This window comes from Mycteria americana, chromosome 10 (genome assembly GCF_035582795.1).
Source record: "Mycteria americana isolate JAX WOST 10 ecotype Jacksonville Zoo and Gardens chromosome 10, USCA_MyAme_1.0, whole genome shotgun sequence".
NCBI lineage: Eukaryota > Metazoa > Chordata > Aves > Ciconiiformes > Ciconiidae > Mycteria > Mycteria americana.
Genome location: NC_134374.1, coordinates 23,307,419 through 23,323,102, shown reverse-complemented (window position 1 = coordinate 23,323,102; position 15,684 = coordinate 23,307,419). Strand labels below are relative to the sequence as shown.

The 15,684-nt window shown below is 39.0% G+C and overlaps 1 protein-coding gene across 3 annotated transcripts in view; it reads right to left on the bottom strand.

The window, feature by feature from the left end:
* Positions 1–14,438, bottom strand: part of CHM (CHM Rab escort protein) — a 99,813-nt gene extending 85,375 nt beyond the window's left edge. For all 3 annotated transcript variants that reach the window (XR_012777265.1, XM_075512878.1, XM_075512877.1), the window contains exons 1-2: positions 14,375–14,438; positions 801–867 (exon numbers count right to left, since the gene is read on the bottom strand). Coding sequence is in view for 2 of the 3 variants with exons in the window: in XM_075512878.1 (XP_075368993.1) it covers positions 801–867; positions 14,375–14,423 (116 nt within the window). In the remaining variant the exon portion in view is untranslated. The remainder of the gene's footprint in view (positions 1–800; positions 868–14,374) is intronic.
* Between the last annotated feature and the right edge of the window lie 1,246 nt (positions 14,439–15,684).

The window sequence follows — 15,684 nt, the reverse complement described above, 5'->3', positions numbered from 1 at the left end:
ATAAGCTAAGGTTCAAAGATCCTAATTTTTTCTAAAAAACAGTGTGCATCATAGTGTATAGTTACACAGTTTATAAAAAAAAATTTAACTTTGGCTAATTGGTAAAGAGAAGTAAAATGAAACATTAATCTCTTAAAAGGATGCAATGAAATATGCTACTCCAAGTACTTCAGCAAATCCTTCTTTCTATTTCAAAGTGTAACTGAAGTACTTTTTGAATCAACTGATTTCAGTGGTATTCTGCACTCCTCTTACAAACTGATTTAGCATGGGATAGAGAGAAGACAGCAAACAAAGAAAAGTGCTGTGTTCATCTCCTGCCTTATCAGACAGATTTCATTTGTCTTCATTCTGGTAACAATTAAAATGCAAAAATACTGGTATTAACTTCTCTAGGCATTGAGAACAGATACAAACGAGATACTACCAAAACATTTTGTCATTAGATGATAATAGCTCAGGTAAAAATTCTCACAAAAACAGAATGGGATAATTACTGCCAGGAATGATAATGAAAGGCACTAAACCTGTAACCATTCCTGTCTGTACAAAAGAAGGAGCCATCAACAGCATCCTTGACCGCATCACTTATGTTCCAAATTACTAAGCTAGCATGCAAAATTTGCCTGTTCTATTGATGGAAATAACACCCCAAAAATAAGATCAAGACAGAAGCATAAGATTACTTGATGCCAGATGAACACAAAACACAAGTCCTGAAAGGCACGCTGACATAGATACAGATAATACTTCTAGCCAGTTTAACTCTTTTAAAAAGGAAAATTATTGGCATAACTTACGAATCAACATGAAGAACTCTCTGGCCACTTCTGGCACATGCTGCCGCAATAATAGATTCAGGCAAACCTGAAAGGACACATGTAATTTTTAGAACTTAGTATGCTAAGATATATTTAAAAAATGAAATAAAGTTAGAACTTGGTCAGAAACAGGGAATTAAAACAAAAGACAGTTTACAATGTGAGTCACTGAAATCTTTAATACTCTCATGCTACTAAAATAATGAACACTATTTTGTGTTCATTAACATTTTCCTATGACCCTCGTGTATGCAGCACTTTTTTTTCTTTTTTTTTTTTTAATAGTTGCATGGCACATGTCACTTGCAAACACTACTACCTCTGAGTTAAAGCCTGCCACCACTGTCTTCTCTAGACATCTTGTTATCATCAACAGATTGAGCATTTGCCAGCACAACGATACCCAAATTTTAATGGGATGCTCTGTAACTGTATCCCTCCTGATACAGACAGGTATTACCTGAGGGCATTTTTGTGTATTTTTGTTCACTTCGAAGTGTCTGACATAACATGAAGACTGTGTAACAACCCTTTAAAATGGTGTTTTAAAATTAAGAAATGTATGGTAAATGCTGCATGCCCTGGTATATTGTCCAAGGATGCACCAGGAAGTGTGAGGGTATAAACCTGTTGGGGTGGCATTAAACAATTGTGTACGGCGGACAGAGTCCTGCATGGTGTGGTCTCCTCCATATCATCTGTTGGCAAATATCTCTAGCATGAACAGGTCTCAGAACTGTATTTGGACTTCGCTTCCGATTGCTCCAAAAGAGTGCCCAGGAGCGCACTCAATATTCTGCACGCAGACCAAGACCCGAGTGTAAACAGAAAAGCTAAACTGACAGTGCAGGTGTACTTTCACTTCACATTTAAGAGTAGTGTTAGGAACAGAACGAATCTGAGATGGTTCTCCTTAAAGTGGTATCCCTATCAAAAGCTCCCACGTCATGCAATTATGCTCTGTCGAACCAGCATGTTTCCAGTATATTTAGAAAAGATATGTAGTTAAAAAAAGGCTAGTGATATTTCTCTACCAGCAATACCTGCTTGGAATGGCACATGATACCAATTGGAGGTTTAACAAACAAACTAGGTTGTTCTCTAACTTCTACTCCCACGCACCAGATTTTTACACGCACAGTTAGATGACTTGGGTTTCTGACTGGATTCAGAGAAGAAGTATAGCTCACTATATAAAAGGCTGTATGGCACTAGCTTTGCTGAAATCTCTTTTTAAATGATCTATTGACTGTTTAAGCAGGTAATTCAGTAAAAGCAATTAAAATTCTAAGGGACCGGTATTGGGAGACACTTAGGCTACGTATTCAATTAAGGGATGAGATTAAACAAAGTGAAAGGAGTGTTTCACGGATCTGATTTACAGTGCAGCGCCAGAAGCAGCTGTACTAGTACAACTGAAGAGAGACAGAACTGAAAGTGGAAAAAGCAGGTGTGGTAGAGCACAAACTGCTGTGGCTAGCTTCGCGCCAAACATCATCTTCACGAGAATTTCAGGCCTGCAGTTGTCTACTTCTTCAGAGAATACTGCCTTCACAAATGAATAAAAGGTCAGCATATTGCCAATCTGACAATTCATTTAAAACACATAATGCAGTATGTTCAAGGTTACTGGACAACTATTTTCTACTTGTAAGTTATCAGTTTTCACTTACCTAGAGTAAGAAGCTGACTTCAATGGGATATTAAGTACAATTTAGCACTCTCGGAGACGGGAACAAATCCTTTTAAATGGTTGAGCTAGTCTTTATTAATTCTAGAACCTGAAATGCAGTCTAGAAAACACCTAGCAGAACTTAGATACACGAGACCATAGTTTCATAAACTCTTTAAGACAGCAAAGGCAAATACAACCATCAAAATAAAGAGGTTCAACCTCTCTACCCTTATCTTTGGCTGTTCCTGACCTCCTTCCACATGAAGTAGATGATCAGTTTTCAGCAGACCAGTTCCATGGTGGTGTTGACAGTCCAAAAGTACAAATGTTTGTATCAATACAAGGAAGGAGGTTGAAGACAGGCATTACAAATTTTCCAGGAAAATAGCTACAACTTCCCTGCAAATTTTCTGGTTTTAAAACTTACTATTTTGAGGGATTAAAAAAAGAAAATCCCCTTCTGAATTGATAAAACTGAAAAAGTTACAAGAGTTTTGCATTGCTGACCTTCCACAGCAACTGAAGACTTATCATGGAATTAATCTCCTGGGGGTAGAAAGAGGGATGAACAAGTGCATCAGTCTCTGGGACATTCATTTCACAGGCCAGAAAGGCCGTTAGTCTTTAGAGTTGAATTTTTTGAAGTAAGAACTCAAACCACAGACCATTCTGAGGAAAGAGACAAGACAAAAACATGTAACTGCAGCACGCACTTCAGGACTGTCACGAGATCCTGGATGCACACAGCCTTATTATGTGAAAGCAACTCCACATTCAGCTGTCCTCCAAAAGTGTTTATATATACGTTCCATTTCTCTCCATCTATAAGTGGTCTGGAATAGAATCTACAACTACTATTTTGTTTGTAGTTCCTGAAAAAGGTTTTCTTTCCCTCATTTGGGCACAGAGAATATTACTCTGGAAATGGAGTTGAGAAAATTGTTTCTCTTTCCTTATTGATAAAAGCCACTGAGAAAGCAGTGTAAAACATCACCAGTGCTGCCTGGCTGACCAGGACTGGAGTTATAGCTACTAGGGCATAACTGATTGCTTTAAGCTTGATCCAATTGATACTGTGTTGGAGGTCTGTTCTTCCATTAACCTTGGATGAAATTGTTCCCTGAATTAGCTTCCTCGCTCTTGAAAGCTGGCATCAATTTTCTTCACCAACCCTTTTCTTCCAAGATACTGTGGCCCCCCGAGTACCCACTGGCAACAGAATGAGAAAATGTAAGAAAGGCAAGGCCCATGCATTTTAGCTTTTGGAGAGGCTCTTAGAACAACCTGATGGAGCAAGACACCATTTATTCTTATGTGACAAAACCTCAGTAAACCAAGGAAATAAGACTGTGCCTTGGCACCGGTTTCTGAATTCTCTTCTCCAACGGAAATAAACCACATGGAAAATAGGTAGCTTTGTCAAACGCAAGTTACTCCTACATGTGATCTGGACTGCATGATGGTTACTTTACAAAAGCCTTTTCCAAGAAAGAAGGCTCTGCTAAACAGACCATTATAATAGAGTTATAGCTAGTCCCTCCCTACCTAAGAAAAAAATAACTAACTTGGAAAAGCCTCCTTAGAGAAATGGTAGAGATTTATTTAACGATAGCACATCAAGCTGAACTATCTCCTACAGGATGTTCACATATCTGTGCAAAATAGGTCCCCTTCAGATTATTCAATAACAGAGGAGTATATTCTTTTGGAAAGTTGTTCCTATTTGGAAACAGTTTCCAATTCTGAACTTTGATTTGTCAAAAACTCTAAGCTGGATTATATTCAAATTTTGAAATGCGTTCAGACCCCAGCTACAGGGCAGAGCAGACCCCAAAACTTCTTGCTCACAGTTTGGTTTGAAGATAATGATTTATTACAGAATTCAAGTGATTGCAGTGGAAAGCCTATATCCCTAACATTGATTCTGAAGTTTCACTTGTGCCTAATGAGTAAATAAAGCTGGGTATCTCTAAGCTGTTTTTCTCATGAAGTATTATTCTGATACTTCCTGCCACTCATTCCCCCTGGGGAACAGTCAGCTTCTGTTTTGCCAGCTTAAGGGATGAAGGACTTAGCATCATAACCTGTGTCACTCATGACGTTTAATGTTTTTGAACAGGCAGTTGAGTAATGATTTGGATCCAATAACTTGGATCAAAGAGCAGCAAGATCTAAATGAGAATCTACATTTCCTTTTAGATTATAAAAAAAAAATAATTCTAAGATTGTTCTGCTATCGAAATCAGTAATCACATTACTGAATCATCAGAGATCTGCCCTCTGGTATAATTAAGAGTAACCAATATTTTCCCACTAAGCTATTATGCATATTAGCTATTGTGAAACACAGCACATCTCATTTTATTGTATCTGAAATGAAAAGGGCTACTGCAAAAGAACATTTTCTCAAATAAGGTTCCAAATCCAGGCAATTTTTAGATTTCCAATGGTATTAGCAGGAAATAGAAGTCTGAATAGGAATCGCATGATCCACCCACAAGAAAGCAGCAACAGATCCAGACTTCAGTACGTTATACATAAACATCTGGCAGCATAAAAGGAATAAGGAGTCCACACAATTCTTGTATCAATTTAATATGCTGACTCAGACGTTCTGCGTATTTGAGGCAGAATCAATTCAGAAATAGCAGTGCTTGTTATCAAGAAGTATAAACACTTTCTGTGCTTCCTGGCCCCCTTTAGAATGCTTACACATGAAATATTTGCATTATGTTAAATTGTCCTGCACCTCATTTCTCTTACCAGGAAAAACAAAGATAAAGAGTTTTCTCTCATGAAGGAGGACTAATTAGTACCAGTTGAAATCTGTATCATCATTCCTTAAAGCCATTGCCTTCTTTCTCCACTTACTAACCTCCATTTATCAGATGCAGTATTAGGTAAATTAGCCTCTCTGGCCTTCTCAAGGAAACATTAATTTAAAACTTCAATGAAGTAGGACATTACATCTACAGACAGTTATAAAAATAAGTATAAAATCAGGGATTTAACTATAAGTGATCTTTGGGTCACTAACATGTTCTAATAGGTGGAATTTCATAGGTACTTCTTGACACCTATCCAGAAAGTGATGCATTCACGTGACCCGTGACACTGCCGTATTGAAATACAAGTGCAAAGTCAAAGTGAACCAACTTCTAAGTCTTTCTAGTACTGGTCCAGGAAGAGTGCTGACTACATACTCGCCCTTCTGTGTTTGGACTTCTTTCATCCTGTTGGAAAGATACTGAAAAAAAAGTGGCAAGCAGATTAAATTGTAACAAGCTGGCTCTAATTAGACTAACAAACATGGTGGCATGGCTCACTTCAGCATGTAGAAACTGAAGTTAGTCCTACAAACTTTTCTGTTTCTCTGACTATCTGCATAATGCATTGCAAACCGCTGCAAGAGATTCCAGAACTACATGAGAAACAGTTGCAGCACCAGAATAAAGTACCCCAGCAAGCAGACAGTGTAAACACTAGGTTCATGACAATCTTATGGTGAAGAATACAGTCCATTTTTGATAGCACTAGTTTTCAATGCCAGCTGTCTCAGCACTACCTCTATTATAGCCTTCTTGGATACATAAGAGGCAGATTAATCTCCATAAATCTTAGAGATGTGGCTCCTGCAAGCTGACCTTGAAGTCTACATCTGGTTGTTTCCAGCAACCTCTGACCACAATAATGCCCGTTACATGAATTTTTGGACCTTCCCTATGAAGCACAATCAGCCATACTTTCATTTTCATGAATAATGTGTTTTACAAGTAAATAAGCAAGAATTAGAGGAATTAGCTACACATTATATACAGTTATCAAGATACCAATTCTACTTTTAATTTCAACGCAGCAAAATTTAAAATTAGAGATAACTGCTAAGCTCGAAAACTCTTCAGCTTTAAAAGCCAACTGATTTTAAAAACTTTACAAAATAATGAAAAGTTATAATTCACCTCTGCGTAATCAAAAATTACTTTCAGGCTTACACATTGTGTCTCTTCTGATTAGCGGCTATACATAATGCTATAGTGATGCACTGCCTCTTCAAGTGACTTTAAATGGATACATTCACTGCCCCAAGCAATTCATAAACTAAACAGCTTCATACGTGTGGACGCATCTTGGTTCCTGAGTTGTTCACTGTAAACTATTTCCCAGTCATCCAGCTGATAAACTTTTACTGAATTACACAAGCTTCACCTTGAAAAGGTTTAAATGTTTAATTTGCTTCCCTGTATCTACTAAGTAAATCACAAGTGGCTTTTTCATAATATAAAATGTTGAAGGGAAATATATTAAAAATGCTGGAACAGAGACAATTTCAAAACAATCTTCTGGAGTCAGACAGTTGACCAACCGCAATAAATTTTGTTTGTATCCAAACTTCTAAGAAGAGAAGAGCAGCTGACTCTGGAGAAGCTCACTACACAGTCTTCATGGTATGTTTTCGGTATACATAGAACTTAAAAGGCATTTTATAATTTAATTGCAAACAAAGTTGAAATACTTATTGTATATAATATCTTGAGTTAAAATTAGCTAATTAAAACTGATATGTTTGATTCATTTTATTATATGCTTGTATTGCAGACTAATATCAGAGGGTCAAGGAAGGAGCCACAAGTAAAACGTTTCTTCTCCTACATTAGTAATTCCATACAGTTATCTGTGTACCATCAGAGGAACATGGTAATGAAAAACATGGAATCTCACAGTTGGTGCAAATAAACGTTATTTAGAAAAGGAACACAAGCAGACACTTATGCTCCAAGGAAAAATTTAACTTGTTACTAAAAATCATGCTCAATCCAAGCACTTTTCTCTGAAGGGGGCGGCAGGGAGGAACCAGTAAGAGAATGCACTTTCTGAATTTGGCTCCAAGTCATAACAGCCCAGGAAAATGAACATACATGAGATCTAGACAACAGCATGAATACCACACAAGCCTATTTCAGCCTATTAAACATTTATATAAAAATTGTATCACTGGATGAGTCACACTGTGTGGCAAAGTTCTGCTGTATCTAAACATTTCACTCATGGAATATCTAAGACACTGAATCAACGTAACAGACTAAAAAACTAGTACCCAATTTGGCAGACCACTTTTTGAACTACAGGCGAAAGCAGATGACTTCAGTGTGAGGAATTCTGTTAACTGGAAAGGAACAGCAGCTTTACTTTTCATTATTAGAGGACTACCTTCCAGTGGAACAGTAATTTTCAAAGAAATATCGAATTTGTGTACTTTTATATCAACAAATATTATATAGATAAGTACATCCGCTTAAATCACATCCATTAAGGAAGGCAACAGGTAAAATCCAGAAGACTGTGTCTTAAAAGAAAAAAATAAAATTGTATTGAATAAAGAGAGTTTGTAACTAGACTTCTCTAGCATACTACAGCTATGAGTCTAATCTTTGGTTTATAACCAATAGCAGCAGATAAAGAAAAAGCAAAGCACATATATTAAAAGATCTGTACAGTAAGACACACGTTAAGTTTTATTTTTACCCAAGTCTTCTAATATTTTCACTTCCTTTTCTGCCTCCCTGCAGGAAGATAGCTTGCTCTCCTTGCTCCTTATACATTTTTAAACATTTCCTAAAAGGAGATTTAAAAAGTAAAAAGTTTCTTGTCCTACATTAGTAATTCCATATAGTTATCTGTGTACCAACAGAGGCTCTTACAAAATGCTTTGGTCAGCTCTAGAGCAACATCAGTGCACCAGTGACTTACAAAGACATGAGTTCTTGCAGAAGGACTGAATTACCAGCTTTATGACCATTCTCCAAACAGTGGAATGACATCTTCTACTGGGGACAGACAAACGTGTCCTCTTGATTACTCCTGATTCAGACTAGAATTTCCAAGTACCTTGCTAAGACTTCTTCTAAAGGAGTTTTTCACCTTGATATGCAGATGACCTACTCTATATTTTTCACAGCAGGATCACAGGAGTACTACAGTCTCTTATTTTGTAAGATCATCAATATAATCTGGAAAACCTGAAGAACACTAACAGGCTGAGAAGGACAACAAAATATTCACAAAATAGTGAGTTTTTTTACAAGAGCAGTGAGGGACATTTCACAGTGTCTGGGAAAGAATCTTATGTGAGATATCAGTGGGAGTCCAAGCCTTCAAGAAGGCTGTCAGAGCACCTCTGCTACACAAAAAAATTTAGAATAGAAGGCATGCCAGAAAACAACCCCTCAATTTTAGTCAGGTTAAAAAAAAAACCTCATTAAGATAAAGGTATGTTTACGCTTGGAGAATACTAAAAAAAGTAAAATAAAAGGGAGGGTGAGGAGAAAACTGAGTCAGTGTTCATTTTGTTTGACATTTACATAGACAGGTAATGACTTACAAATGATAATAATAATAATAATAATAATAATAATAATAATAATAATAATAATAATAATATGGGTCTATTTCCTTCTTCCAGACATCAACATTACAATTCAGTGCCACTGTATTCGTCCACAATGACCACTGACATAAAAAAATATCCATCTTCAGCTGGTTCTCCATCTAGCTTTTGTTGTAATAGCTGCTGATGTAAACTGAAGACTGTATACTTATAAGATAATGTAACCAAAATACGAGCCCAGAAGACGTATTTTAGACATATCCTAAAAATACCCTGCAACAATAAAAACATTAGGAATTATTCATTTTTCAATTTTTTTAAAATCAATCTTCAATGTTAACTTCATAATTCACATCTATAATATGTAGGTTAGTTTTTCACAGTATATTTTAAAAATTGTATTAGTATCTGGAAGTGATTTTTCCTAACACTATACTTACATAAGATAAACATAAAGTACTTGCACCACTCCCAGCATATCGAACGATAAATAATAGATTCTCCTGACAGGACTTTGATGACCTGGCAAAGCCCGAGTGCTTTCAGCCAAAATCATATGAAACCATAAATCACTCTTTATTTTATAGAATATTTCAAAATGGATTCCTGCTTTCTACCTTGAAAGTCATTTCATGTGTTATTTATAACCACTGAAAACCAGAATGGAAAGAAAATTGCATAGAACTAGAAAATTTACTGTGACTGCTTTTGTAAAGAATAACTCCTTTTTAGAAAAAAATTAGAATTACTGGCAAACAAACTTGTGAATACAACCACCTTTTAAAGAGCCATATCCTTTATTTTACAACTTCACCAGCAGTTAATACAGGCCTTCTGGGGTATCAGAGACAAGTTTAAGAAGTTAAGACTGAATACAATCCAATCAACTGAAGACATTCAAAGATAAGGATGACCCTGCATCCTCATCCACACCACTGATAAATATGCACAGCCATGTTGCAAATCTTTGCACTTACAGTGGTTTCTGCCATAAATTCAACATTACTGAATGTTTTGCCTGTGACTTTTCCTATTTGACAACTGCCCCAAAACAAAAGCTCTGCCATCAACTCCTAGCTGCGGTGTCACTCTCAAACTGATGCCTGTTTTTTGAGATAAATATTTATCAAAGAACTCATAATGTTCCCTCTTGCTATAAACATACTACGATTTTAATGCCTGCACTAATTTAAAAGTTGACCCCACAAAAGCTTACCAATAATGAACTCATTTAAATGAACATGACTAATGCCCACCTTGAATTCCTTAAGCAAGTACTTACATCAGCACTCCAAACCTAGATCCTACAGGCTTTTGGACAAACAAAAATCACTGAATATCAGTTTCCAAAGAACAAACCTTCCAAAATACCAGAACTGCTTCAAGGATTGATGATATTGCCTAATATCTGCTTTGGCAGAGAATCATCCCATAAATCCACTCCTGTTTGGTTAGTGGGTAACTTGACCATAGTACTACATTCAAAAAGCAGGAAAGTAAGGATATGAGAGGCCTGGGGGGGAAGGAAAGAGTGACTTCAACAAAAACGGGGATAGAACAAAAGAACAATATCATAACAGCTTTAATTCTCATATTGTGTTGCCATTGAAAACATCAAGACATGCCCACCAATTTTATGTCATATGATAATCTAGTTTCCTTTAGAACTATGGCTATAAATTCCATGACAGTAGTGAAACTTTAGCTGCTGAACCCACCAGGACTAGTATTTTTGTACTACACATTCATCTTGCTCTAAACTTGCCTGCGTGTCCTGGTTTCGGCTGGGATAGAGTTAATTTTCTTCCTAGTAGCTGGTATAGTGCTGTGTTTCGGATTTTAGTATGAGAATAATGTTGATAATACAGAATGTTTTAGTTGTTGCTAAGTAGTGCTTATACTAAATCAAGGACTTTTCAGCCTCCCATGCTCCGCCAGGGGCACAAGAAGCTGGGAGGGGACACAGCCAGGACAGCTGACCCCAACTGACCAAAGTGATACTCCACACCATATGGCGTCATGCTCAGCATATAAAGCTGGGGAAGAAGGAAGGGGGGGACATTTGGAGTGATGGAGTTTGTCTGCCCAAGTAACAGTAACGTGTGATGGAGCCCTGCTTTCCTGGAGATGGCTGAACACTGGCCTGCTGATGGGAAGGAGTGAATGGATTCCTTGTTTTGCTTTGCTGGCGTGCGCAGCTTTTGCTTTACCAGTTAAACTGTCTTTATCTCAACCCTCGAGTTTTTTCACTCTCACCCGTCCGATTCTCTCCCCCAACCATTTGGGGAGGGAGTGAGCGAGCGGCTGGGTGGTGGTTAGTTTCTGGCTGGGGTTAAACCACAACACTGTACAAGAAAATGTTTAATCTGGGTTAAGGAAAAGTAGTTTCTTCAATAAGCTAATTTACTTTTCCCATAGAAATATTGATGAAGTTGATTGCTTGAACCTAAGCATTAAATGGAGAACTGATGACTAAAATGTAGTCTGAGGTTCCATTTTCATTAAGCTTACTACAGGGAAACAGTTAAATGAGCCTGAAATAAAAACAAATTCAAATCTAATGTTACCACTCAATCTAATTACTAAAATTAACAGATGCGCAAATTATAAAACCAGAAAAAGGCCACACATGCAGAAAAGAATGCAATTACTACTATGCAGTTAAAAAGATCATTAACACAAACATTCTAGTTATTATGACAATTAAATATCCATAGGTATACTCATAGCATCAGAAAACAGAGAGTTAAAGAGAAGGCTAAGATATTCCCTCAGGAGCCATTTCCCAGAAGAGAAGACAGATGAAAGTTTTACTTTGAATAATCTTCAATACTGAGTAATTTAATACAGATTAAAAAAAGTCAGTCAACAGTGTTAGTCACCATTTACCTATGTTCTTAGTAAAAAGGAATGCAAAGAAAAGACAAAATAATTCCTCAAATGCAGAATTCTGAAAATTTTGAAATTAGTCATAGCGGTATTCTCTACAGGTGGGCAAAACCGCATCCTTTAATACAAATCCACACCACCACCACCAAATACAGCAGTATTTGAGAGGAATAATTTAGCTCAAAGAACTTCCTTCCCCCAACATCAAAGCTCTAATATTACAAGTTCATTCCAAGGCAGGGAAGATCATATTTGATGGCGGTCGCATGACCAACTCTCACTGGCACAAACAGCTCAGCCAAAAGTGCCTTTGCTGGTGAACTGCCAGTTTCAGGTGAATTCGTCTAACAGCATGCCTAGGCGTGCAGAATCTTTTCCGACTGTGACATCTTACCACCAACCACCACTCCCCTGCCGCGAGCAGCCTGGTATTTAACACACGCATCCAGCACATCATATCATGGGCCATGAAAGACAGCACACTAGAGTAGGCTGCCACTGCCGGAGCAATTCCCTTGGCCTGCCCTCTGTGCCTGTGAGACCCCTCAGCACAAGGTTGCCAGAGCAAGCTGGATTACATTCTATCTTTAACAAAAATTACAAAACTTCCAGAAGAAAATTTTGGCAGCAGGTTTTCACTCTTTCATTGGAATCATGAAAAGATGAAGTCTTATTTATGTAAGTTATAGTCAGCTCTTTTAAAGAGGCAACACCTTCACTAGGTTCCTTAGTAGCTAGAATAGCTACTCCTACTATTACTATTTTCACCCTCTAGTTTTCTTAGTAGCTAGAATAGCTAAACAGCCTAACATTAATTTTATAAACCTCTGAGTTTCCTTTAATTTTCTACATCACTGCATCATCTACATAAATACTATTTTTCTCATGGCAGTAAAGAATTAATTATCCTCAAAAATCACAAAAGTTATGCAATGCTTAATATTTCACCCTTTTAGTTCGGTACTTTAGCCTTTCATTGTTTACCATTCTTCTGATACACTCAAAATATTCACAAATCTGAACACATATGAAAATGTCAGATTCATTACTAGGGCTTCCACTCCACACAACAAGGTTAAGAACACAGAAGGGATGTGTTCTTAATTTGCTCAAGAACCTTAATTTTGCATTTTTAGTAGAGTTATGGTCAACAATAGGGAAAACATGTTTTTATAACCTCTCACAGACTCCAGAACTAAATCAGAAATCCTTTGAGCAATTATACATACACTGTAAGGGGATTACTTTTTTCTGGTAAACATTGAAAACAGTGATTACATTAAGAAACTCACTCATTCTACTCCAAATTGCTAGAAAAGTAGTCTTAAATCTGAAGGACATAGTTTGACAGATTAACAAACTCCAAAAACATAGTTCCTGATTTCACATGGAAAACAGTAACATTTAGAAGTGTCTTTCCTTTTGTGCTCCAATCAACATCCTGAGGTGACCATGGCAGCTCTTTGTAAATGCAAACAAAATCTGAGTGTAAATTTGGGAACTACAAACAGTAACATATTTTGAACAGTTTAAGCTCAATGCTGAATTTAAGGTGGGGTGCTTATAGAGACCAGTTTGAGCCAGGTCACTGTCACTGGGTTCTACAAAACAGAAGTCTATTTCAATACTTCAAGATTATTATGATACACAAGCAGCAAGAATCTTTCTTCTGAAGGAGTATTTTAGAAATTGGCTTGTAGTTACAGTGTTGTGGTATGTTTCAGTGAGACAGTCAAGATCTCCCTCGTTATTCACCTGAACAGGAAACAGGATGAACTTGTGCAGGATATAGAAAGTGCAGAGTTAAGTCTGTGATATGTGCAATCATTCAACCTTACATTTGTTCATATACTGAAAAATACACTTTAATGAGGAGGACTAAGAAAAAAAAGTTTTGAGTTATTTGTAAGAAGGCGTAAAGATTAGAAAAAACTTAAGAGATAAAAGTTCTTGTATTATAGGATACAATTAAAAAAAATATATAAAAATATATATTATCATCATATACTATACATACTGCAACAGCGTGGAGTTTAGTTTAGCTCTTCAGAACTATTTTCAGTGCATAAAAGTAAACTCAACCAGCAAAAAGGTATTTCAGGAAAAAGGGCTGCCAAGGGCAGCAGAGTCACATACGGCTTTGTGACGTACCAAAGGAGCACTTGATCTTAGCTGTGCAGGGGCAGGAGGGGTACCTGACCGGCTCACAGGGAGAGGGTTCATGGAGATCCCTCTCCCAGTTAAAGCCCCGCACCACATGTACCTCCCTGCCACCTCCATTTCTAAAGAAATCTTGACACTTAAGTCTTAGGAGCAACCCTAGAGCGGTCTACGAGTCCCCGGGACACTGGCGCAGCGCTGCCCACGCAAGTACCCTCAAGCAGCCACAGGCAGCCCCAGGGCCCCCCCGGCCCGCCCTCCCCAGACGCCGCTGCCGTCCCACCGCCCTCAGCCGCCAGCTCTGCCCGGCGTCTCCCCGCTGCCCCTCCTCGAGCACCGGCACCTTGACACCGCCCGCCCAGCCCCTCCGACGCCGCTCCCCCAGCCCCCGTCCCCCGCCACAGCAGCCCCAGGGCAACTCGCTGCCACCGCGCCGTCTCCTACCGGTCCCTATCACCACCACATCAAACTCGGAGGGAAGGTTGTCCGCCATCTTGGGAGGAGCGCCGTCACGTGGCCGGCGCTGGCGGAAATGGCGGGAGCAGCCGGCAGGGACTTCCGGCCGCCGCGCGCGGGGGCTGCTGGGAGCTGTAGTCCGTCGGCACAAAGCGGGCCCGCCCGCGGAAAGCGGAGAAGCGTCTCGCCAGGCCTGTCTATTGTAGCTTCATTCGTACTGCCGACTCACGGAGATCTCTCTTTACTCTCCTTCTGTAAACCTCCAGCCTGCTTCTGCTCCGGTTGGCTCTTCACAAAACACTCGCGTGAAAAACAGCCGCCCCTGCCGTGGGTCTCGCCCCGCGGGCCGCCCTGGCCGCTGCGCTCGCTGCTCGCTCGCTTCCAAGCGCCAGGCTTTGCCTCTTTCCTTGCTCCGTTCCCCGCGGCCCCGTTGGCCCATTCCTCCGGCCCGGCTCAGTCTTTCTGGCTGGTGGCCGGTGAGCAGGTCGTGCCAAGGGCCCGTCCGGGCTGATGTCCGGTGTGCCACATGTGGCGTTCGTCACACGTGGCGGGTGCCACATGTGGCAGGTTACCAACGAAGGCAATAAGCAGGGGGACTGACCCTGTGGTGCTCCAGTGCTGCCAGGCAGCCAGCGTGACCTGCCAGCTGCTCTCCCGCCCTGATCGTTCCACCCAGTTTCTTACCCGACTCGTTTTCTGCTGACCCAGAGAATGAGCCCTTAACTCGGATACAGCGATCGTGTGGGAAACAGCAGTGAATACATACGAGCTCCCAGCATCGATCGGTAAACTTTTGAAATACAATAAGATGATTGCGTTCCACCTACTTACTCAAAATGCAAAATACTTCAATGCAATACTTCAATGCAAACACCCATATTTTTTGTACAAATTATGTGTCGATTCCACTGAAGTTTCTTGGATGACCGGTTCTTCAGTAACTCAAAACAGATTTCATTTTTGTTACTTCCCCCTGCACATGCAGGGTTTCCAAAACTACTTCTATTGTTTGTTCAGTCTCATTGATTACTGCACTTTATTAATATATCCAAGAAAATATTTCCCTTATTGGGAAATGAGTTCCCTTACTCCCCAATTGTGGTGATTTCTTTCTTTTATCTGTCATGTTGAAGACAGATTTTAAAAGAAAGTGTATTAGTTCATCTATTCCTAGTCATTAATTTCATGACCTTCCTTGTTAATTAACAGCCATATTATGGGTTGGATTGTACTTCGTTCTCTGCATTCAAAACCCTCTCTATTTTGTTCAACCCATCAATTAACATTAACTCTTTCTT